The sequence below is a fragment of the Aquarana catesbeiana genome, linkage group LG13, assembly GCF_042186555.1.
Source record: "Aquarana catesbeiana isolate 2022-GZ linkage group LG13, ASM4218655v1, whole genome shotgun sequence".
Classification (NCBI taxonomy): domain Eukaryota; kingdom Metazoa; phylum Chordata; class Amphibia; order Anura; family Ranidae; genus Aquarana; species Aquarana catesbeiana.
Window position 1 is genome coordinate 121605586 of NC_133336.1, and position 26974 is coordinate 121632559.

At 42.8% G+C, this 26974-nt stretch overlaps 1 protein-coding gene across 4 annotated transcripts in view; it reads right to left on the minus strand.

Annotated features, from left to right (window-relative positions):
- The window catches only part of GANC (glucosidase alpha, neutral C), a 215483-nt gene that overhangs the window by 24684 nt on the left and 163825 nt on the right, over positions 1–26974 (minus strand). For all 4 annotated transcript variants that reach the window (XM_073609527.1, XM_073609525.1, XM_073609528.1 and 1 more), the window contains 5 exons: positions 26198–26274; positions 25934–26008; positions 25696–25809; positions 13673–13785; positions 6824–6927 (listed from right to left, as the gene is read on the minus strand). In XM_073609527.1, coding sequence (XP_073465628.1) covers positions 6824–6927; positions 13673–13785; positions 25696–25809; positions 25934–26008; positions 26198–26274 — 483 coding nt within the window. The remainder of the gene's footprint in view (positions 1–6823; positions 6928–13672; positions 13786–25695; positions 25810–25933; positions 26009–26197; positions 26275–26974) is intronic.

The following is a 26974-nucleotide window of genomic DNA, read 5'->3' on the forward strand; positions in this document are numbered from 1 at the left end:
TAAAGAGTACCTGTCACCACCTGTCACCACCTATTACTGTCACAAGGGATGTGAGCTCGTGCAGCAAAGAAAACACATACGGAAGTTGCGCCCGCATATGTAAACAGTGTTCAAATCACACATGTGAGGTATCGCCGTGATCGGCAGAGCGAGAGCAATAATTCTAGCACTAGACCTCCTCTGTAACTCTAACCTGGTAACCGTTATTTTTTTTTTAAATGTCGCCTATGGAGATTTTTAGGTACCGTGCGCAGTGTTTAAAGCGTGACATGTTTGGTATCTATTTACTCGGCGTAACATCATTTTTCACATTATACAAAAAAATTGGGCTAACTTTACTGTTTCGTTTTTTTTAAATTCATGAAAGTGTATTTTTCCCCAAAAAGTTGTGTTTAAAAGACCGCTGCACAAATACTGTGTGATATAAAATATTGCAACAATCGCCATTTTATTCTCTAGATTCTCTGCTAAAAATATATACATAATGTTTGGGGGTTCTAAGTAATTTTCTAGCAAAAAATACAGATTTTAACACCAAATGTCAGAAATAGGCTTAGTCATGAAAGGGTTAAACTAGGCGATGGGTGGGAGGGTCCAGATGTAGAGATAACCAGTGGGGAACTAAGTTCAGAGGCTAGTGTTGGGGGCATTAGCAGTAGGGTGACTAGAGTACCTAAACCCATGGTAAGTATTTTAATAAATCCAAATTGCAGCCTCATAACAACCAACAAGGAGATAGTATGCAACTGGACAAAACTAGGCTTCTACGCTAATGCCAGAAGTCTGGCTGACAAGATGGGAGAACTGGAGCTGCTGATATACAAGGAGGATTTAGATTTTGTGGGAATTTCAGAGACTTGGTTTAACAGCTCTCATGATTGGCTGGCAAATATTCAAGGGTATTCCCTTTATCACAGAGATAGGGAGGGTAAAAAAGGGGGAGGGGTATGCCTGTACATCAAGAATGATGTGTGGGGGCATGGCCTGATGAGGCATGTGAACAGACCTGTTTCACAGAGCTACCGCTGTTTTCACCCAGATTTGGCTAATACCGGAATCCTCCTGGAGTCTGTACCTGACCCCATGCCTAATCTGTTTGATCTGCCTTCTAAGGATACTCCTCAGCCCACACTCAGTGAGATCCTGCACGCAGTACAAAAGTGCACTGCCTCAGTGGATGATTTGAAAGAAAGGTTTGGGGGGCTGAAGGAGACAGTGTTTCTCCACCATCAGGACCTCCAGAAAATCAGGGAGAGAACTACTGCTGTAGAGGGCAGAGTGAGTGACATGGAAGACCAGATACCTCCTCTAAACAGGGATGTGCGAATAGCTACACAGCAGGCTTTTCAAACCCTAAAAAAAACAGATGATATAGAGAACCGCCTGAGCCCGATAACATGCACACAAGTTGACACAAAGGGGTTTGAATGGCTATTAAATGTAACCATCCTCACCTGTGATCTATTTTGCTTGTAATTAGTGTGTGTGTATAAAAGGTCAATGAGTTTCTGGACTCCTGACAGACCCTTGCATCTCTCATCCAGTGCTGCACTGACGTTTCTGGATTCTGAGTCATGGGAAAAGCAAAAGAATTGTCAAAGGATCTGCGGGAAAAGGTAATTGAACTGGATAAATCAGGAAAGTGTTCAAACTCTAATCGAGAAGTGGAAAATGAGGGGTTCTGTTGAAACCAAACCACGGTCAGGTAGACCAACTAAAATTTCAGCTACAACTGCCAGGAAAATTGTTCGGGATGCATAGAAAAACCCACAACTAACTTCAGGTGAAATACAGGACTCTCTGAAAACATGTGGTGTGGCTATTTCAAGATGCACAATAAGGAGGCACTGGAAGAACGATGGGCTGCGTGGTCGAGTCGCCAGAAGAAAGCCATTACTACGCAAATGCCACAAAGTACCCCGCTTACAATACGCCAAACAGCACAAAAACAAGCCTCAAACCTTCTGACACAAAGTCATTTGGAGTGCTGAGACCAAAATTTAGCTTTTTGGCACAACCATAATTGCTTCATTTGGAGAGGAGTCAACATGGCCTATGATGAAAGGTACACTATTCCTACAGTGAAACACGGAGGTGGATCGCTGATGTTTTGGGGATGTGTGAGCTACAAAAGCACAGGAAATTTGGTCAAAATTGATGGCAAGATGAATGCAGTATATTATCAAAAAATAGTGGAGGAACATTTGCTATCATCAGACAGGAAGCATGGGATGTACTTGGACATTCCAACATGACAATGATCCAAAACACAAGGCCAAGCCGACCTATCATTGGCTACAGCAGAATAAAGTGAAGGTTCTGGAGTGGCCATCTCAGTCTCCTGACCTCACTATCATTGAACCACTCTGGGGAGATCTGAAACGTGCAGTTCATGCAAGACAGCCCAAGAATTTACAGGAACTGGAGGCTTTTTTCCAAGAGGAATGGGCAGCTTTACCATCTGAGAAGATAAGAGCCTCATCCACAAATGCCACAAAAGACTTCAAGTTGTCATTGATGTGAAAGGGGGCAATACACGGTATAAAGAACTGGGGTATGTAAACTTTTTATCAGGGTCATTTGGGTGGTTTCTGTTGTGATTATGAGTAAACACAGTTGATTGATAATAAATGGCTTCAGCCAAAAACAAACCAAGAGTGAAAGAATTTTTTTTGTGTTATTCTCTGAAAAATGGAAATCATAAATTTTGCCAGGGTATGTAAACTTATTAGCACAACTGTATATATATTATCTGCATTAAACATAAAGAGCACATGAGATGAGATTGCAGAAGTGAAAAATCATGTATCATGTTTATTTCTCTTGCTGATGCAACGTTAACTGAGATATGTAAATGCCACTGTTCAAAAGTATATTGTATGTACATTGGAAGCTGTTTATTGGATTCAATAAAACCTTTTGTGATAAAAAAAAAAGAATGATATGCAAGTGACTGTGAGGGACGACTATACAAATGGAGCAAGGGAGGAGGTGGAATCCTTATGGGTAGAGCTTCAAAGGGAGTTAACTAAGGGGAAAGTAATACTGGGTGTATTCTATAGGCCCCCTAACCAGAGGGAGGAGAGGGAGGCGGACCTCCTATCACAGTCTGGAATGGCGGCATGGATGTCAAGTGTCATTATAATGGGGGATTTTAATTATCCAGATATTGACTGGGAGGAAGGAACTGCGCATTCCTCTAAGGCTCGTCATTTCCTAAATATCTTGCAGAACAATTTGATGGGTCAGATGGTGAATGCATGTTGGAAGGCAACATGATTTAATATCATATTTCTGGAGTTTCTTTCTGGTTGATACAACCAAGCCTTTGCTTTCTTGGGGGCGGTCTGGAATGTAACAGGTTGCACATCAAAGCTTTGTAGCATATCTGAAAGAAGAGATCAGGCCTCCATCGAGGCTGAACAATGCTTGGCTCTGGACCGTCTGTTGTTATAATGCTATGCAAGCAAACCTGAAAGGGACCATAGCTGACAAGATGATAATGAATGTCCTGCTACAAAGGATCAAAGGCATTGAAGATTGACCAGGATACACAGATATGGACAATGCTGCCCACAGAGACCAATACAGCAGGACGGACAGTAATATAATATATTGAGGAGGACTGCCCCATAAATACCGTGATTCGTCAAAAGTCTAGATGGGATGGTAATGGGGTTGGGTCTGGATGGTGTATGATTGAAGTATAAAGGGCTGAACGAGTGAGAAAGCTCCCTCGTTTGCCATCCGAGCCCAGCCGACGAAACAATATCTCGAGGAAAGCATTGTGATAAGTATCTTTGATGTTCTTTTGTCATATACTCTGTATAATTTTCTTTAGTATTTTCGTGTTAGTGTTTTCCTTTTTTCTTGGGAAATAAATAAGACGTTGTTTTATTAAGCAGTGTGCTTGGTTTCATAGCTAACCTTACATCATTGTGCTTATCAGAGTTTTAATAGACTAGCTAACTATGGGAATAGACAAGTTAACACATATATGCAAGAAATAGAGGGAATCCAAATCCACCCTCGAATAATATTCATTGTATGAATTACTTCAATGCACCAACAAGAAACTAAGCATTACTAGACCTACTGATTACTAACAATACAGACCTGATCGCGGATGTGGAAATACGAGGCAACTTAGGAAACAGTGACCACAGGTCAATTAGTTTCAGTATAAATTACAGAAATAGGAAACACAAGGGTAATACAAAGACACTGAATTTCAAAAGAGCCAACTTTCCTAAACTCCTTGCTAGAAGATATTAAATGGGATAAAATCCTAGGAACAAAGAACACAAAGGAAAAATGGGAGTGCTTTCAGACCATACTAAATAAAGGTATTGGCCAGTGCATTCCAATGGGAGATACATTTAAAAGAGCTAAAATAAATCCTGGGTGGCTCAACTCCAGTGTAAAAATGCATATAAAAGCAAAGGAAAAGGCCTTAAAAATACAAAGCTGAAGGGTCATTGTCAGCATTTCAACTTTACAAAAAATGCAATAGGAAATGCAAGGGTGCAATCAGGGAGGCTATAATAGAATACGAAAGGCACAAAGTGGAGGAGAGTAAGAAAAATCCCAAGAAATTCTTTAAGTATATAAATAGTAAGAAAGGGAAGCCAGTACATATTGGCCCTATAAAGGCTGATGAAGGGAATCTGGTTACAAAAGACGGAGAGATTGCAAAGGTTTTGAATATATTCTTCTCCTCAGTCTTCACAAGGGAAACCGAGGGATACAGGACAGTAATGGTAATTTTCATAGCATGTCACAGGAAGCACCCTCATTATTAGAGGACAGAATTACTGGGACCAGATGGCTTACACCCGAGGGTCCTTAAGGAAGTTAGTCAAGTGATAGCCAGACCATTGTTCCTAATTTTTGTGGACATTTTACTGACTGGAATGGTACCAACTGTTCGGAGAAAGGCCAACGTGGCACCAATATTTAAAAAAGGGCCAAGATATATCCCTGGGAACTACAGACCAGTTAGCCTAACATCAATAGTCTGCAAGCTATTGGAGGGGATGCTAAGGGACTATATACAAGATTTTAGTAATGAAAATGGCATCATTAGCAGTAATCAGCATGGATTCATGAAAAATCGTTCTTGCCAGACCAATCTATTAACCTTCTATGAAGAAGTGAGCTGCCATCTAGATAAAGGAAGGGCTGTGGATGTGGTGTATCTAGATTTTGCAAAAGCATTCAATACAGTTCCCCACAAACATTTACTTTACAAACTAAAGTCTGTCGGCATGGACCATAAGGTGAGTTCCTGGATTAAAAACTGGCTACAGGGGCAAGTCCAAAGAGTGGTAAATAATGGGAGTACTCAGAATGTTCTGGTGTGGAAAGTGGGGTCCCCCAGGGTTCTGTCCTGGGACCAATCCTGTTTAATTTATTCATAAATGATCTAGAGGTTGGGATAAACAGCTCAATCTCAGTATTTGCGGACAATACAAAGTTGAGCAGGGCAATAACTTCTACGCAGGATGTAGAAACCTTGCAAAAAAAAACTAAACAAATGAATGGGGTGGGCAACGACATGGCAAATGAAGTTTAATGTTGAAAAATGTAAAGTAATGCATCTAGGTGCCAAAAATGTGAATGCAATTTACTCGCTAAGGGCGAACCTCTGGGGGAATCTAGGATGGAAAAAGACCTGGGGGTCCTAGTAGATGACACGATCAGCAATGGCATGCAATGCCAAGCTGCTGCAAGCAAAGCCAACAGAATATTGGCTTGCATTAAAAAGGGGATTCACTCCAGAGATAAAACGATAATTCTCCCACTCTACAAGACTCTGGTCCGGCCGCACCTGGAGTATGCCGTTCAGTTCTGGGCACCAGTCTTCAGGAGGGATGTGCTGGAACTGAGTAGAGTCCAGAGAAGGGCAACAAAACTAATTAAGGGATTGGAGGATCTCGGCTATGGGGAAAGACTAAAGCATTAAGCTTATTCTCTCTGGAGAGGGAACGTTTGAGAGGGGATATGATATTGATGTATAAATACCGTACTGGTGATCCTAGCACAGGGAAAAAACTTTTCAGTGAAAGGGGATTTAAAAAGACACGCGGCCAGTCGCTAAAATTAGAAGAGAAGCGGTTTAACCTTAAACTGCGTAGAGTGTTCTTTACTGTCAGACGGGTGAGAATGTGGAATTCTCTTTCACAAACAGTGGTATCAGCGAGGAGCATAGATAATTTCAAAAAACTATTCTATGGGTACCTTAACGACCACAACATGCAGAGATATACAATGTACTATTTGCATAAAAGCACAAACAAGTTGGACTGGATAGACTTTTGTGAACCTCACCAACTATGTTACTATGGTAGTACCATCTACTCTCAAGTCAAGCAGAGGGACTGTTAAAAACATAGCAGTGATCTCTCCTCCTGTAGTCCAGCCTCGCTTCCTCCAGCACCACAACAGCAGGTCTGGATCTGAAATTGGTGGAAGATATTGAAGGAGCCTGTGCAATGCACCTGTGACACTCTGATTGTGGTTGCAATGCTCTGCAGACTATAATGCAAAAAGTTAGTGCATGAACATGAGATCAGTGTTGTTGCATTTACATGTTTTTTTGGAAAAGGACGACTAAGCCTTTAATTTTAGTGTTTGTGGTGGTCCTCCCTTTTGATTGATATAAGACTAGTGTATGTAGTTAGTGGTTTGTTTGTTGTTGAACTATTAATTGAATTGTGATTAAAAATAAATAAAATACATAAATAAACTGCAGCCATTATTTTAGGAAAACCAAAGCATCAATGAATCCTTATTAGAAGTATTAGATAACCAGAGTTCTTACCAGAGCAATGTGCAGTGACTTTAGAAGGTGATTTCTTCAAACCTATTATATAAACTTTTTCCAGGATGCAATCCACTGTGTAACGACCTTCTTTGTCTGCAGAACTAAATAAAGGGAAGCATTCAAAAGTCTGTTATAATGTTTCTTAAACAAAAGGGCATTTGGCTGTTGACGCCAGCAGTCTGTTTAATACTTACTGATCATTGAACCCTTTTCTCTGTCATTTTCCATTTTTGTAGTACACATACTAAAATGCACATTTTTAACATTAAAACACACTTTAAACCCCAAAATAGTATATATTTTCTGAAAGCAGAGACCCTGTAGAAAAATGGTGGCAGTTGCAATTTCTTATGTCACATGATATTTCCACTACTATTATTCAAATCTATATTTCCATAAAAATATGCTCAAATCAATTTTACTGCACACAACAAAATATCAGATTTTTAATAAAATATAAAAGATGAGGTTGAGTAAACAGACACCAATGATGTAAACCCTTAAAACTACATGTGCCTGCAAAGCAATGCTTTTAAAGCCTTTACTGCTCACAATTTTAGAAATAATTGTGAATGATGGTGCTAGAATTATTGCCCTCACTTCAGCATGCACAAAGATGCCCAATATGTGTGGCTCAATCGTCATTTTTGTATCATGCACACCAAACATGTGTTTGTATTCGTTTGTGCATGTAGGAGGCTTTAAAAAATGTTGGGAGTATTGAACAAATTTTATTAAACAATACATGTTCAATAAATGTTGTAAAATCCTTAACCAAACATACCAACGTTGTTTTCTGCAGTATTTTCATTCACTTGCTGCCTACTAACACATGTACAGTCTATGTTATATTCACGGCATGCCTCTGGCAATAATTGTCACAGTTGCCAGTTTGCTTATGTCAGCTCTCAATCAAATTTTCAAGCCATTAAATGGTTAATATCAAAGCTGATGACATGTGCAGTACCATGGCAACTGCAGATCTAAATAGAGGCTAAGATGATGATGTGTTTGGATACAAAGAATAGAAGGGTTGTTTTAATATCATTATACACAGTTAACACAATTCTAGTTAAATTCATGCACTGCTTTAGGTGTAATGCAATTAATGCACTTTTCAAATCCTTAAAGGATTGTAGGCTTTTTAACAATAATTCACAAAGTAATAAAGTAGCCTTTATTTCTAACCTTCACTTATAACATTGTGAATGCTCGCATATATGCACACACTGGATCTCCTTGCTGTTATAGTCTACTGTAGTTAGTTAGTGGGACTTGTCATTGTGGAAATATGGAAGTTGCCATTACTGAGGCCATCAAAGGCCACCTGACATCTGACAGCTGCTGGCCTATGAACTCCCTGACTTGCCAAAGTCATGTCTTCCATTACTTTGGGGTCTACCAAAGTCACAAGACCAGTTCTCCTCCAATAATGAAGCCGCCTCTGCTACAATAACTTGAAAACACTATGTGGGGCACGAGGCTCCATGAACAGGCCATAAAATGTGGTCGCAATGTGCCTACCACAGCAAAGTGAAAGTGAGAGCATGTAGTATTATTTACTCTCAATTATAAAATGACACCTTAGTGCGCAGTATGTAAGGTCAGGAAGTTGGCAGACAGCAACCACCTTGATGCTTAGACAGAGCAAGCAAAAGGATGTAAGATATAAACACTTTAAAAGCAAATCTTAATAGTTATAATAATTAAAGAGTGTACATTTTAGAATCCTGAAAACACTCAATAGTAATAAGATTTCCCTTTTAAAATAAACCTGTCAAAAATCATAGTACAAAATGATCTCCATATGGTCAAGTCTGAATACCTGCAAGCATTTTATTCAAACCTACAGCAGTCAAACAGCAAAAAAACTGTGGCCCATGCCCAAGGGGAGATGCACTGGGTTCCCCTAGGACTCTTTATTGAGTTTTGTCACAAACCCACGTCAAATCAAATTAGTTATGTAGTTAGTCAGGTTGAAAAAAAGACACAAGTCCATTTAGTTTACCTATAAGTTCTGTCACAAACCCGGGTCAATTCCTTGAACAATACATACAGTAAGTGGAGGTTATTTTAAGTGACATTTTAAATCAAAATGATTGGAATAGCCAGAGATACAGTCAGCTGGATTTATTTGCAAATTTCAAATTTTCCTGTAAAAGGCAAGCATCTCTCATCTCCATACTCGTCAGCAAGGCCACTCATTACACTGTAGATCTAACAGGAAGGTGATAGAAATAGTAAACAATGAAGCCAAGCTCAACTTCACAGGAAAAGTTGAGATTTGCATATATCTTCAGGTGTAGATAAATATGGATCCACCAATAGATTTGACATGCAGTTTCAGCTTATGAATTTATTTTGATCATATGTTCAGACTGATTTTCCCACATTCGTAACAAGTTTACTTAAACTTGTCGGTTAGCATTTAGTGAACACACCTCCCACAAGGGAACACTGGGCTTAGTAATGAAACAGTTTGAAAGCTTTGTTGAGTCCTACAGTAAAGCAAATATTTGAAGTTCAGCAAAAGATTACAAAAACTCTTTATGACCAGCTTGTCAAAAAGGTGTCTTAGAGGTGACTCGGTTATGGTGTTTAAATTCTGTATACTGTATCCAACACCAACTGACATTTGTTAGATTAATGCTTATCCTGAGGACTGTACAAGGGACATCAGCTGTATAAGGAAAAATAGGATTTTAACATAAATTAAGAAGGGTGTTATTTTAAGTCAGTATTGTGTGAAATGCTTTACTGCAAGAGGTAGCAATGGTAAAATAGTTTGGCGTTGTATAGTATCTCACAAAACAGAGTACTCCCCTCACATTTTTGTAAATATTTTATTATATCTTTTCATGTGAAAACACTGAAGAAATGACACTTTGCTACAATGTAAAGTAGTGAGTGTGCAGCTTGTATAACAGTGTAAATTTGCTGTCCCCTCAAAATAACTCAACACACAGCCATTAATGTCTAAACTGCTGGCAACAAAAGTGAGTACACCCCTAAGTGAAAATGTCCAAAGTTGGCCCAATTAGCCATTTTCCCTCCCGGTGTCATGTGACTCGTTAGTGTTACAAGGTCTCAGGTGTGAATGAGGAGCAAGTGTGTTAAATTTGGTTTTATCGCTCTCACTCTCTCATACTGGTCACTGGAAGTTCAACATGGCACCTCATGGCAAAGAACTCTCTGAGGATCTGAAAAGAAGAATTGTTGCTCTACATAAAGATGGCCTAGGCCAGGGGTAGGCAACCTTGGACCTCCAGCTGTGGTGAAACTACAAATCCCATCATGCTTCTTCCTCTAGGAGTCATGCCTGTGATTGTTAGGGTCTTGCAATGTCTCATGGGACTTGTAGTTTCAAAACAGCTGGAGGGCCAGGGTTGCCTACCGGTGGCCTAGGCTATAAGAAGATTGCCAAGACCCTGAAACTGAGCTGCAGCACAGTGGCCAAGACCATACAGCGGTTTAACAGGAGGTTCCACTCAGAACAGGCCTTGCCACGGTCGACCAAAGAAGTTGAGTGCACATGCTCAGCGTCCTATCCAGAGGTTGTCTTTGGGAAATAGACATATGAGTGCTGCCAGCATTGCTGCAGAGGTTGAAGGGGTGGTGGATCAGCCTGTCAGTGCTCAGACCATATGCCACACACTGCATCAAATTAGTCTGCATGGCTGTCTTCCTCTTCTAAAGATGATGCACAAGAAGCCTGAAAATATTTTGCTGAAGACGAGCAGACTAAAGACATGGATTACTGGAACCATGTCCTGTTGTCTGATGAGACCAAGATAAACTTATTTGGTTCAGATGGTGTCAAGCGTGTGTGGTGGCGACCAGGTGAGGAGTACAAAGACAAGTGTGTCTTGCCTACAGTCAAGCATGGTGGTGGGAGTGTCATGGTCTGGGGCTGCATGAGTGCTGCTGGCACTGGGGAGCTACAGTTCATTGCGGGAACCATGAACGCCAACATGTACTGTGACATACTGAAGCACAGCATGATCCCCTTCCTTCGGAGACTGGGCCGCAGGGCAGTATTCCAACATGATAACGACCCCAAACACTCCTCCAAGATGACCACTGCTTTGCTAAAGAACTAAGGGTAAAGGTGATGGCCAAGCATGTCCCCAGATTTAAACCCTATTGAGCATCTGTGGGGCATCCTCAAACAGAAGGTGGAGGAGCGCAAGGTCTCTAACATCCACCAGCTCTGTGATGTTGTCATGGAGGAGTGGAAGAGGACTGCAGTGGCAACCTGTGAAGCTCTGGTGAACTCCATGCCCAAGAGGGTTAAAGTGTTAATAAACCCACAACAGTAAAATCTGTATGTATATGCAGAATAGCATGCTTGTTATACTCACTGTGGAACTTAAGGGGTTAATCCTCTGCATTGTGTAAAAAGGCTCTTTGACACTATATGGACAGATCCTTCCCTCCTGCACTGTCTATATTGGCAAGGCCATATAATACAGTGAGGATAACCATCCTGTACATGTTCAGTTCAGTCTCTTTTGCTGAAGAGAACACTTCCTGTTTCAGTTGAACTGTTCAGGTCATATGATATTGAAATCAAACATGTGGGTGTGTATACAGGCTGTAGTGGAAATCTCCTCCTACCTGAAAACTCAGCACTGGAAAACTGTGCAGTTTATCATGTGACCGTGGTATACAGATCAGCAAAAATGGTATATAGTGGCAGTATTTTAATGTAAAAATAAGATTTATAAGCTGTGGGCACTGTGGAGGGGGGGGAGGGGTAGAGGAACTATTTTCATATTACTGGGTTTAGTAACACAAGGCAGTGCTGGAAAATAATGGTGGCAACACAAATTATTGACACTTTGGGCCCAATTTGGACATTTTCACTTAGGAGTGTACTAACTTTTGTTGCCAGCAGTTTAGACATTATTGGCTGTGTGTTGAGTTATTTTGAGGGGACAGCAAATGTACACTATTATACAAGCTGTACTCTCACTACTTTATGTTGTAGCAAAGTGTCATTTCTTCAGTGCTGCTGTCACATGAAAAGATATAATAAAATATTTACAAAAATGTGAGGAGTGTACTCACTTTTGTGAGATACCGTAATTGGGGTACCCTAAGTCTCTGTGTTGGCATCAATTCTGTTTAATTTGTTCATAATGATATTGAGGTTGCTATAAATACTTCAGTCTCAGTGTTTGCTGAGATTACCAAGCTAATCAGGGCAATAAATTCACAGCAGGATAAAGAAACTTTTAAGGAAGACCTCAATAAAATAGAAGAGTGGGCCAACACACAAAGAATGTGGTTTAAAATTGAAAAATGCAAAGTAATGCGCTTGGAGCTAAAAATATGAAAGCAATGAAAATGGTATTTACTTAAGAGATAAAACTATAATTCTACCACCAAAATCTGGTTTGGCCACATCTCAAGTATGCCATCTAGTTCTTGTCACCAATCCTAAGGAAGGGCAGAGAATGGCAACAAAGTTAATAAGGGGGCTGGAGGACCACATTAAGAGGAATGACTGGAAACATTATACTATACTCCCTGGTGAAGAGACGCTTAAGAGGAGATATTCAATGTCAGGTCGCTTAGGAAGACATGCAGCCATTCAAATGAAGTTGGATGAGAAACAGTTTAACAGTTTAACCCTGAACTGCGTAAGGGGTTATTTAATGCAAGAGCGGTAAAGATGCGGAACTCCTTCCACAGTTGGTGGTGTCCACAGGGAGTGTCAATAATTTCAAAAAACTTAGATGAGCATCTTAGCGAGCGCAATATACAGGGATATAGGAAATGGTAGTGACATAAACACACCCACACAGGTTGAACTGGATGTACTGGTGTCTTTATTCAACCTTACCAAGTATGTAACTATGTAAAATTAATAATGGGCTTTAAAAAAGGACTGTATGAATTTATTTTTAATTATTATCTATCTGTAGTATCGTAAAGGCTATTATGGCAATACTTGACCTGGGAAAATTATCTGACTGACTTTAGGGGAATTATTTTTATATGACAAAATTGGCAAGGCTTCCCAAGGGATTTATTTATAGACCAGGGCTGTCCAACATGCAACCCATGGAAACTTCTTTTGCAGGTCACTGTGTCCTTGCACTGTGCAGGTTAGAAAGTGATAGTAAAAGGATCAATTTTTTTAAAATTAACATGTTATACTTACTTTCTCTGTGCAATGGTTTTGCATAGAGAAGCCACCATCCTCCTCTTCTGTGGTTCCCCACAGGTGCTCCTGGTTCCTCCCCCCCTTCGACTACCCACCCCCAGTAAACTGCTTGCTAGAGGGGGTTACCATATGGGTTTGATCCCGTACCACACTGCGTCTATTGGCACATATAGTGCGACTTGACCCTGACTCACCCCCTGCTCCCTCGTCACTGGATTTGATTGACAGCAGCGGGAGTCCAATGAGGAAAGAGAGAGAGAGAGAGCAGCACCGCAGCTGTACCAAGATTGGCTCAGGTAAGTATTTTGGGAGGGCTGGGGGTGATTCATAATTCTAGTCTCTTTATAAAGGGGGAAAATTGCAGAATAAAAGTTTTACTAACCCTAAAACTTGTAGTTACTTTTCAGTTAACCCGTATTAGTTTTTATTAACCTTGTCACTTTTAAAAATTGTGTTCAGGGGGATGCGCTATGGCATCCTTGTCTTTGCATTGCATAAAGGCTTCATACAGCCTAAACAAAATATAGTGAATGGTTGTTTTAAATTTGACTGCTGAAAACAAGTTGGACTTCAATGCTCTAGAGTAGACAAAACTGCTGGAGTTGGGAGAGACTGGACATCAGTTTTATTTTCAACCTTTTAAAAGTCACCACCTCATATACAAGTATTCTTACCTTGAGCGCAGAACATTTTTTGAAAATGTAAATCTTCTATGACTGTACATGTGTTCATGCAGATACTGCAAGGAGTAGCCATCATCAACATACAGTTCTCCCACAGCTAATCCCTAAGAGTAAATGATAACCTAAAATTAGACTTCATCTATTGTTAAAAATTAAAGCGGAGCATATCAGAAAAATATTTAATATGTGTGATGCAGCAACAAACATAGAACTCATTTTATTATAAGAAATCAAAAATGGCTTTTCTATCACCTATTAAATCTGTTGGGTTCCAGCAGAATTGACATTACATATTATTCTACAGTGGCTATTTTAGTGCAGTGAAAATCGTAACTGCTAAAATTATTTTATTTAAAAAGGTAAAAGCCAGGGGCCGTGGCCTGGACCGGCATGGTGTGAGGAGTGTTGATCGGGAGCTCCGCTTGTTCAAACTCCATTACCACAAATCCTACGTCTAACATAGCCTTTCCTGCCTCACAAACACAGCCATCATCTTCCCGTATCCTCAGGGATCATGTCGCCACCAAAAAAAGTGACAGACACGATTGCTAAACTGGATAATTACCGACTTAAGGAGAAGGGGGCCTCGGGGAAAAATGGCGCCGACCCAACTCCGCATGTAGACTCGGCCGCGGAAGACACTGCACGTGTGCTCAAGGCGATATCGGACTGCAAAAGAACTCTGACATGCAAAATTGAAGAAGTAAAAATTTATGTGTTTCTGATCCGCCAAGACTTACAGAAGCTTAGAGACCGGGTCACAGAGACGGAGACTCGCATTAGATACGTGGAGGATGAGGTACTGCCATTGCAAATTGCATCTGAACGGCTACAACATCAGCTCAACACAGTACTAGCCAAGCAAGATGACATGGAAAATGGGCTTTGCAGGTGTAACCTGCGATTTGTGGGGCTGCCGGAGGGTGCGGAGGGTACAGATCCCCCTTCATTCCTAGAAAATCTGCTCGTTTTCAATTTTGGGAGATCTAAGTTCTCCACGTCGTTTGTGGTGGAGAGAGCTCACAGACTGGCTGCCAGACCCCCTCCCCAAGGTGCGCCCCCCCGGACCTTTATTGCAAAGCTACTGAACTTTCAAGATAGGGATGCAGTCCTGCGCCTCACCAGAGTGAAGGGCAACATCCCCTTCAAAAATGGTGAGATTAGAGTATTTCCTGACTTCTCTTCAGAAGTTCAGAAAAAGAGGGCACACTTCACTGAAGCCAAGAGACAGCTCCGGATCAGTCATTACTCATCCGCCATGCTCTTCCCCGCCTGACTCTGTGTCGTGGGTGAGGACAGTGCGCATTTCTTTGACACACCAGAAGCTGTCTTCGCCTGGCTGGAGGATAGAGCGACACCTAATCAAGCCCCTGCATAAGACGCAGCTCATCTACGGTACTACAAGTGCGGACTCTACCAAGATGGACGTCAAGCTGAACACCAACTTCATCCGGATGTCTTTGCTTACCCTCTCTAAGGTACTGTGATCCTTATCCCCCTGTCCAAAACCGCTCATGACTCTGCGGGTCCGCTGTTTTCAATCCCCCCGGACACATCCGCAGCTTACTATGCTCCCTTCTTTCCCCTTCTCACGGCCCCTTGATGGTAGGAGGCGATCGAAGCCCCGGACATATATCTAATACAAGCTACCACCCGATGTGATGCCCGGAGCATGGTTCCACAACCTTATATCCTTTTGTCTCCCCCACGTACACTATCCTGGAAGCCTTGTGCCGGGAGTCTCACTCCTCTTGCTGCTGCACGCCCTTCAGCAGATAATCGTCCCCTTAGTTACGGGTGTCCTAACAGACCCCACTATTTCATTTACCATCTATGATGCCTGTTCTGCAACTCAAGCACTGTTTCCCTGGCCTGTCTGGACGCATCAGGTAGCCCTCGGTGTAAACCCAGGGCGGTGTCGATCCAGACATGTCAGAGTATTAGTTCAAGTTTGCTTAAAGTTTTACTGTTGGTTGATTGTTCTGCAAATGATAACTGTGAAGAAGAGTTATAAATGTTGGTATTTGATTGGCAACAATTTGTATGGGCGATGCACTGGGGCCCCACTTGCTGCCTTGCCTCTTGGACCCCCGTGGATCATTCACCTATACCCTGTCCTCGCCGCCCTGGTCCCCTCGGATGATGCCTCGCACCCCGCGGCTGCGGGGACGAGTCCTCCTGCTGGGGGTGGCCGTGGGCGGACGTGGACACTGATAACCTGAGTTACGTGTTATGCCTTATGTGTTATAACTTAAAATGTGTTACCTGGAATGTGCATGGTATCAGAGCCAAGCCGAAAAGAAATGCGGCACTGTCTTATCTTAAGGCACAACGTGCGGATGTCATGGTGCTGGTGGAGACCCATCTTACAGGCCAGTTAATGTTAACACTCAAAAAACCTTGGGTGGGATGGCTTTATCAAGCCCCCCACACCACAAACTCCAGAGGGGTTGCAATCCTCATTGCTAAAACCGCACAATTCACGCTGCTGACACTCAGATCTGATCCCCAAGGCAGATATCTATTTTTACATGCCAACATTAACGGACTTGAAGTCCTAATATTAGCAATCTATGTTACACCTCCCTTTCAATTCAATGTATTAACAGAAGGCTTGGCATTCATGTCCAATTCCCAACTGTTCCTGCGCTGTGGATGGGTGACTTTAATAATGTGGTTGATAGAGACTTGGACAGATTGACTACGACACCTGCTTTTCATCCACACACAACACTATGTCATGGATAGACCTTATTTTAATATCCCACTCCCTCCTGCTGATCCTTGGGGACGTGGGGTTTAGCCCTTGTGTCCTCTCTGATCATGCTCCCTACTGGATTGAGCTCCGACTCGACTCCCCCCACAACCTATGTCTGGAAACTTAACCCCTTCTGGCTATCAGTGGTTCCTGCCATAGAGGGGGCTGGAGACGAGTGGCAATTCTTTTTCCAAACTAACAGAGACTCAGCCCCACTGGATACAGTCTGGGACTCATTCAAATCCCATGCCCGCATGATACTCTCCCAGCGCATATCCAGATATAGGAAAACCTCCTCACAGGTGGTCCGTCAGGCAGAACAAAAATGGCAGATGTGGAGAAAATTTTCTCTAACAATCCATCGCCTGACACAGCTGACCAGCTGAAACTGCAGGCCCGTATGGTTAATAGTCTCCATTTTGAAAAGGCTGAGAGGAAAATTTTCTACAGTAAACAGAGGATGTATGAATGCGGAGAACGAGCGGGGTGTTTACTAGCCTACCTGGCACATCTGGAGCATAGACCACCTACTCTCTACGAAATGCTGCTGACAGGTTGATCACTGATCCTGATGAGGTGGCTGGGGAGTTCCGCTCTTTCTTCGCATCCCTATACTTATCTACTGCCAACAACCCCAGGGAGGAGGTGGTATCACTCTTGACTGATATTGACCTACCTACATTATCCCAGTCCCAGGCTGAGATGTTGGAGGCCCCTATACCATTGAAGGCTCCTGGCTCAGATGGTCTTCCCCTAATATTTTATACAACATACAGCGAAACTCTGGTACCCAAACTATACAAATTATTCTCCCATATCTTCAAATCCGGCTCCCTACCTAAATCAATGAGTAAAGCCTTCATAGTACTCATACCCAAACCTGGTAAAAATCTGAAATTCCCTGAATAATACCACCCAATATCCCTACTCCAATTAGACATTAAGATTTTGGCCAAAGTCCTCTACGATTGAATAAAGTGATCCTCTCCCTAATCCATCCGGACCAGACAGGGTTTATGCCAGCCAAAAACACGGCATTCAAACTGCGCAGGCTATACATGAACCTATAGGCCACACATGACCAGATAGGATCCAGAGTCGTGGTGTCTCTTGATGCCGCAAAGGCATTTGACTCTGTTGAATGGGACTATCTCTGGGAATGTCTGGCACGGTTTGGATTCGGGCCCACCTTTATTAAATGTAGGGCTGCAACTAACGATTATTTTCATAATCGATTAATCGGCCGATTATTTTTTCGATTAATCGATTAATCGGATAAAATCATAAAAAAAATCGTAATGTGCCATTTTTTTCTATTCCTCCCGGGGACACCAATGACGGGGCGCTATTCCTCCCGGGGACACCAATGACGGGGCGCTATTCCTCCCGGGGACACCAATGACGGGGCGCTATTCCTCCCGGGGACACCAATGACGGGGTGCTATTCCTCCCGGGGTCACCAATGACGGGGCGCTATTCCTCCCGGGGACACCAATGACGGGGCGCTATTCCTCCCGGGGTCACCAATGACGGGGTGCTATTCCTCCCGGGGTCACCAATGACGGGGCGCTATTCCTCCCGGGGTCACCAATGACGGGGCGCTATTCCTCCCGGGGTCACCAATGACGGGGCGCTATTCCTCCCGGGGTCACCAATGACGGGGCGCTATTCCTCCCGGGGTCACCAATGACGGGGCGCTATTCCTCCCGGGGTCACCAATGACAGGGCGCTATTCCTCCCGGGGACACCAATGACGGGGCGCTATTCCTCCCGGGGTCACCAATGACGGGGCGCTATTCCTCCCGGGGTCACCAATGACGGGGCACTATTCCTCCCAGGAACACCAATGATGGGGCACTATCCCCCCACCCCTCCCAGGAACACCAATGGGGCACTACCCCCCCCCTCCCAGGAACACCAATGGGGCACTATGTCTATTCTCCTCCCACCCAGGAAAACCAATGATGGGGAACTACTACTCCAGGCACCCCCCCCCTCCCAGGAACACCAATGGGGCACTATTCCCCCCCCTCCCAGGAACACCAATGGGGCACTATTCCCCCCCCCCAGGAACACCAATGGGGCACTATTCCCCCCCCTCCCAGGAACACCAATGGGGCACTATTCCCCCCCTTCCCAGGAACACCAATGGGGCACTATGTCTATTCCCCTCCCTCCCAGGAACACCAATGATGGGGCATTCCCCCCCCCCTCCCTCCCCAGTAATACTGTTAGGATGGTGCCTGGTCATAAAAATGTGCTGTTTTTACTGTGTTATTAGCTGCTACCTTTCACTATGAATGTGCAGCTCGGCTCTCCTCGCTTCTTGCCCTCGCCTCTCTTTTCCCTCGAGGCAGCGGGCAGGGCTGAGATCAGTGGGGATGACGTCTGCAAAGAGGAGGAGGGGGAGAGGTGCGCCGCGGACGTGCCTGGTCACAAACGGCGGCGCCGAGGACACAGGAGGGAGGATTTTTTCTCTGTTCCCTCGAGGCAGTGGGCGGGGCTGAGAAGATCAGGGGGGGGTGACGTCAGCAAGGAGGAGGAGAGGCGCGCCGTGGACGTGCGGCGGCGCAGACGTGCCTGGTCACAAATGGCGGCGCCGAGGACACAGGGAGGGAGGATTTAAAACGGACGGACAGACAGAAGGAAGGTGCGGACCAACTAATCGATAATGAAAATCGTTGACAACGATTTTCATTATCGATTATTATCGATAATATCGATTAATCGTTTCAGCCCTAATTAAATGGATCCAACTCCTCTACCAAGATCCTTCCGCCAGGGTGTTGGTCAATGGAAGGGTCTCTGACGCCTTCCCCCTCTCCAGGGGCACGCGTCAGAGATGCCCATTGTCCCCCCTATTATATGCCTTAGCGGTGGAACCTTTGGCATCCGCTTTAAGAACACACTCAGGAATCAAAGGTCAGCAATGCGGACACTTGACAGAGACAGTGAGCCTATATGCAGACAACATGTTACTCTACTTAGAGGATGCTGGTCCTTCCCTTACGAAAGCCCTAGAAGTTATACAAAACTTCGGAAAATACTCAGGCTTGAAAATCAACTGGGGCAAATCCCAGGTCCTTCCTCTTGATATTGGTGCCCCCACGGAAACCCAAACCTCCTCTCCCCTCATTCGAGTTAGCTCCATGAAGTACTTGGGCATAACAATTACCCACTCCTTGGACGAATATGTCCAGCTACACATAGATCCCCTATTCGGAACCCTAAAAACCAAGACACAGACATGGGCCAAACTTCCCCTGGGTTTAATGGGCCGCATAAACCTAATCAAAATTGTATTACTCCCCAAGTTCCTATATGTACTGTGGCATGCCCCAGTGTACCTACCCCTTAGGATTTTTAAATCTATAGAAGCCATTCTGAATTTGTTTGTGTGGGGCAAAATCTGACACAAACTGTCTTGGCAGGTGCTGAAGAACCCCGCTGAGTTAGGGGGCACAATACTACCAGACTTTATTTTGTATTATTTGGCAGCACAACTGTTCCACTTCTTTTATCTGGATAAAAATGATAAGGACTGTTATTTGGCCCTTGTCTGCTCCCCATCCACAAGTATCCATACCCACTCTTTCCAGCTTATCCTCAGGGATCAGGCAGATCCTTGGTTGCTGGGAAGCCGGAAAGGACTACTCTACAATCACAAAGAAAAGGATTCCCCTAAGTGGACTTTAACGGCACTTGTAAGAGAGTGTAGATAGTAAAAAGATATAATAATGTATAAAAGGTAAAAAAGTTTTATTTATTTGAAAACAACATATATTAAAACATTGTAGAAGAAAATAGAAATTCATATGGTATGTTTCGTTGATTTGCTTAAAAAAAGCTTGAGGATAGAATAGCATTGGACATTAGTGCTGGTAGAGTTGCATTACACATGCTGGATGCTGGGATGCATGACTGGCTTATTTTTGAACCTGCTTTAAAAGTATGCCGCTCCGGCCGTTGCGCATCTGTGGAGGACGGGGGTAGGTGAAACAATATACCACCTTAAGACTATTACCTAATGACAATTTTGTGTAACAACTGTGATGTCAAAAGGACAGCAACTCTACCAGCACTAATGTCCAATGCTATTCTATCCTCAAGCTCTTTTTAAGCAAATCAACTAAACATACCATATGAATTTCTCTTTTCTTCTACCACCCTGAACAAGGACTAAAATACTGTATATCCCGAAACGCGTTTGGTGTGAAAAGAGCGACTGTAAACAATTCACCATTTGGTGATTATACTGAATCTATGTACTATATAGATGTTTCGTTGAACGTTATGTATACAATGTTTTAATATATGTTGTTTTCAAATAAATAAAACTTTTTTACCTTTTATACATTACTATATCTTTTTACTATCTACACTCTCTTACAAGTGCTGTTAAAGTCCACTTAGGGAAATCCTTTTCTTTGTATGTATCTATATATTGGATGTGGCACTGCCTCCCAAACTTAGGGAAACTAGTCACCCCCTATTTTTTTACTCTATAATCACTGTAAAATATGGGAAGTGGTAAGACGCAGGCTTAAGACCCCTCCAACACACTCGCAGACACCCCTCTGGGACAACCCTGCCCTAAACAACTTACTATCGATACCAGACCATAAGCTTTGGATTACTCAGGGTGTGTTGAGCCTAATAGAGGTATGTAGTGAAAATAGCCTGAAGTCATTTCACCAACTCAAGGATGAATTTAATCTACCTAATTCTATGCACTTTCGTTACCTCCAGCTCCGCCACGCCTTACAGACTCAGTTTCGGGATACCCTCCAACCTAGATTAACTGGACATTCTAAATGTAATTCAAGAAAGGAAGGGGATGGTTAATGCGCTACCCTGAAAAATAATGAATAAGCTGCTACAAACCATGTGACAAAAATGTGTACTATAAATTAAATAAATAAATGTAGCGCTAAAAAACACATATATAAGTGATCTCTGTGCACATGAACATAATGTCCCAATAATGACGTGTTGTTGAAGCAAAAAGAGTCCACAATCGATGTAAGTGATCCGTGTGGCAGTTCATTCAGCTTCTCAACGGTCAGCTCAGATATCTTCAAAGTGAATGAATAGATGGAATACGCTTACGGGATAAGTTGGATTCTACTGCCGTAAGCATAGAATCAGTAAGGCTTTGTGCCACCAAGGGCAAAGATGTGGAGTGATGGAGGCAAGGGTAGAGCCTCTATCGGGCGTGAATGTCCCTCTCAGTCCGCTGGAACTGGCTCAGAAATGGTATCCACAGGCAAGAGGTTTCTCGGTTCACCGGAACATGTGGAGAAAAGAGGGATGCTTCCACATAGTGTAACTCGGTATATTTTTATTGCTAAAAAAACGCAGTACAAGGAGCATAAAACATAAAACGTGATCACGAATAAAAGCAGTGTATGGGGTAAGTAAAAACGCCCTACGAGTTTCGATCCAAAGATCTTCAACAGGGGCATATGGGACCCTCATAACACTGCCGATATTTATAAAATAGTGTATACAATCAAACATACTCAAAGACCAATGGGCTGTCAAACATTGAACAATAGTGAATCCTATTGGCCAGAGGTAAGGGTCGTCTAATGGGATGTGACCCTCCCTTTCCTCCGGGCCAATTAGTATGCCTGTAATAAAATGAGCTAAAAGCTTTCTGCCAGTAACGACAGGCCTTCTCATCAAGATCTCTTGTGATTGGTAGATTTCACTTAAGGCGTCTGCATGCTGGGAGCCCGGGAACAGAGCGGGACTCCTGCACGTGACGCCGCAACCCGGAAGTGTCAAGAGCGCACGTGGAGGTTGCCCAGCAACCCCACATGCTAAATGCGGAAAACCTGCGAAAACACATCACGTGCTCGCGCGGCCGTCACATGACACCCGGACCGCCCCACGTGATACAATCGTCCTTCACGTGCGGGCGGTACGTACAGGTCGCTAGGAAACCCTGGCGCTGTGTCGGAGAAGCCGCGAACCCTGAGCTACCTGATAATGCGGGAGTCATTTTTAGAGGTGCCCGTTCCATACAGGGACAAATTACCCCTAACTTTATAGACCCTCCAAAGAAAGTCTCTTTCTTTCAACAGAGCCAAGGTTTTTATCAATGTCGCAGATGTAACGTATGCGCACACAATACCCTAATAGGACGTAAAACTGACACTTTCAGTTCCACCATTACCTCCCGCATCTATCACATGAAAGAGTTTGCCACCTGTGCCACTCAATATGTGGTATATTTGATTACTTGCCCCTGCAAGAAACAATATGTGGGTAGGACCATCAGAACATTCACCACACGTGTCAATGAACATATTGCAGGTATTAAAGGTGGCAAAGACAAGCATACAGTACCCCGACACTACTTACTCCACCATAATAGGGACCCTTCAGGTAGTACATTTCAGGTGATCGACAAGTTTGTCCCCCATTGGCGGGGGGAGTCACGCCTACGAGGGGTATCTAGGTTGGAAACTCACTGGATACATGAGCTCAGATCATATTTTCCTTTTGGGCTCAATGTAGAGTGGGATTTGAACTCATTTATTAATCTTTCCTAATATCCTAATATATTGTATTTCATTTTTGCCCATTTTTTATGGTAATTTAGTCTTAACCCCACCCACATCCCCATATCATTATAGGTGATATATTTTGTGTTCCCCCCTTATTCTAGCACACATACATTTCCCACCCTTATACTTTGTATCATACATCATGATTTAAGTAGGGATTATAGCACATTAGGCTGCTGCCCCCCCTGTTTTGTATATATACACATATTCTTTATTATTATTTTTTACCTACCCACTTTATTTCATTGATATATGAAGATGTAGGATTCGGCTGTCATTACTATGTGCCCAGTTCCATCTTTATCTATATTATCTATTACTTGTCACGCTAGCGGCTTTGTTTTGTTTAGAATATGTGTAACCTCTCCCAACATGTAGACATATTTGATTTGCATCTTCGGTCATGTGGGCAACCTTGGAGAGTCAGGTGACCGCGGTGCAGATACGCCAACGTTACTGCGGGCTTCTCCGACACCGCGTCAGGGTTGCCTAGAGACCCGTACGTACCGCCCGCACGTGAAATACGATTGTATCACGTGGGGCGGTCCGGGTGTCATGTGATGGCCGCGCGAGCACGTGATGTGTTTTTGCGGGCTTTCCGCATTTAGCATGTGGGGTTGCTGGGCAACCTCCTCGTGCGCTCTTGACACTTCCGGGTTGCGGCGTCACGTGCGGGAGTCCCGCTCTGTTCCCGGGCTCCCAGCATGCAGACGCCTTAAGTGAAATCTACCAATCACAAGAGATCTTGATGAGAAGGCCTGTCGTTACTGGCAGAAAGCTTTTAGCTCATTTTATTACAGGCATACTAATTGGCCCTGAGGAAAGGGTGCGTCACATCCCATTTGACGACCCTTACCTCTGGCCAATAGGAGTCACTATTGTTTAATGTTTGACAGCCCATTGGTCTTTGAGTATGTTTGATTGTATACACTATTTTATAAATATCGGCAGTGTTATGGGGGTCCCATATGCCCCTGTTGAAGATCTTTGGATCGAAATGCGTAGGTCGTTTTTACTTACCCCATACACTGCTTTTATTCGTGATCACATTTTATGTTTTATGCTCCTTGTACTGCGGTTTTTTAGCAATAAAAATATACCGAGTTACACTATGTGGAAGCATCCCTCTTTTCTCCACATGTTCCGGTGAACCGAGAAACCACTTGCCTGTGGATACCATTTCTGATCCAGTTCCAGCGGACTGAGAGGGACATTCACGCCCGATAGAGGCTCTACCCTTGCCTCCATCACTCCACATCTTTGCCCTTGGTGGCACAAAGCCTTACTGATTTTATGCTTACGGCAGTAGAATCCAACTTATCTGGTAAGCGTATTCCATCTATTCATTCACTTTGAAGATATCTGAGCTGACCGTTGAGAAGCTGAATGAACTGCCACAAGGATCACTTACATCGATTGTGGACTCTTTTTGCTTCAACAACACGTCACTATTAGGACATTATGTTCATGTGCACAGAGATCACTTATATATGTGTTTTTTAGCGCTACATTTATTTATTTAATTCTAAATGTAATAACTGGGCCGGAATCCCCAAAACTTATTTCAATATTCAATATTTTACAATTTTCACCTTCGCCCAACCGCTGCAGTACTTGCCTACCGATTGAAAGATCGATGGACTGGCGACATGGGGGAGATGGAGGATAATGAATGGGAAGATGCATTAGATATGTGTAAAAAAGTCTCTCCTAAGCTCTCAGACTGCCTTACACAATTGTATATCATACACAGGTCTTATTTGACCCCATTACGTCTGACTAAATATAGAACCGACCACAGCCCACTATGCGCCAGTTGTGGTAGCTCCATCAGAACCTTCTTTCATATCATTTGGTCCTGCCCAATAATACAAGATTACTGGTCCCACATAGTGAAGTTTATTCATGGCAAGATGTGATCTCCCCTCACATTATGCCCTAAACAATGCTTACTCTAAATTTTTCCAGACCCAGACTCGGATAAATTTCATTATATATTTTTGCAAGAAACACAATTTACAGCCAGACTACTTATAGCGCGTAAATGGCTCAGGGCGCTACCACCAACACTTCAAGAATGGATATCTACAGTGAATAGTGTTCTACCCCATAAAAAGGAACTTTACGCCCACAGGGCATGTCCAGCTAAATATGGGAAAATCTGGGACGCCTGGTTAGACACTGCATCCACTTGCAATGAGATAGCTGAATAGTCCTCCCTATTGTGAGTAATCCACAGGTTGAATGATCTCTTCTTATAAGGTACCTAGTATGTTGGACTGCCCACGTTCACAGGTCAGATTATTGAGTTTGTGCATAACAATAGAACTTCATGAGCTCCCCAATGTATGTCATCTTTTTATTTTTACGCTACCCTGTTTGCTGATTGTAATACCAATGTCAATACCCTGTAAACATGTACTCTTCTCGAATAAAAACCAAGTTATTTGTAAAAAAAGGTAAAAGCCTTATGACTGATACAGTATTTCCCTGTTCATATTAAATATAGTTAAAATAAGTTTTCAACTTGGTGTAAAAAAAAAAAAATCTGCATATGTATATTATTTGGCCCAAAAATAATACACTCCCAATCTATAAAACAAAACCTATAACAGGAAAATACCAGTGACTGTCCAAAAAAAACATATCTTCCGCGAATGACTCATGACAGATGAATGTACCTTGCGATCCAGAGCGACATGTAACTCATATGGAGAACTCCCCATCCAAGCTGTGGATTTGCCAACTGCTGTGCGCATAGGAATAATGGAGCCACCCCTCTGAAATACTGGAATCTGCAGATTTGGCAACAGAATTATGTACGCAATCTTAACAACTATGACTATACACACAAGATATTTTTCTACATCACTGACTCTAGAACATAATGAATGTTTTCAAATTGTCATCTATACTCACCTCTTCCAAAGTAACTGCCACTTTCTGTCTGTGAGGCCCTTTAACAAGCGTGTATGTCCTGAAGTCATACCAGTACTGCAGAAAATAGAGAGTTAACTAAAGAGAGGGCAGTGTCCACAATAAAATATTCAAGTATCCTAAATGAAAGTAAATTTACTAATTCTTCCCATACTAGAAGTTATTTGAACAAAATGTCTTTATCAATGTGAACACACACAGTATATATGATTCATTGATTAGATCCAGTAAGAATTTACACAATACCTCCCCTGTGCCAGGGAAGAGAACATCAATGGACTTCACGCCAGGGTCTAACACTGGGGCAACCAATAGAGCATTACCTGGGAATGGAAAAAAACATTTTTTATGGTATATGTCTAATACATAAAAAGTTTTATAGGACCTATAATGAGGCACATATTGAAAAAATGAAATTGAATTTTAATAATATAAAGTCTTCCTGACTACCATTTGTTTTATACATACTATATTCATACCTTAGCATGAGCAGGCATTAACATTATAGCTATAAAGAATAAAATGTACCGTAATTATTAACCATGGTATATTTCAAGTAGTCAAAGAAACCAGTTGAGAGAGTCCTAATATATACCTAATATATACTATATGTTCCACGGTAATATGCTGTCATGCCCTTCACTTAGGCCTGGAGTTCTGCAGTGCTATCAAAGGCCATGGTTTCCGGCAGGGGGACCAGCACTAGCTTATCATATTGCTGACATTTGATGGAAGATTTACTAAAACTGAAGAGTGCAAAATCTGGTGCAGCTGTGCATGGTAGCCAATCAGCTTCTAACTTCAGCTGGTTCAATTAAGCTTTGACAAAAAAATGGACTGGTTTCTATGCAGAGCTGCACCAGATTTTGCACTCACCAGTTTTAGTAAATCAACCCCTTGGTGTCATGCTGTGAAAGGTACCAGTTTGCAGCAACTAATAACTTCCATGTGGGTCTTCATTACTAATGCCCCTGCATGTCATGTGCATGCTCTTTGGAGACACAGGGGATGATTTACTAAAGG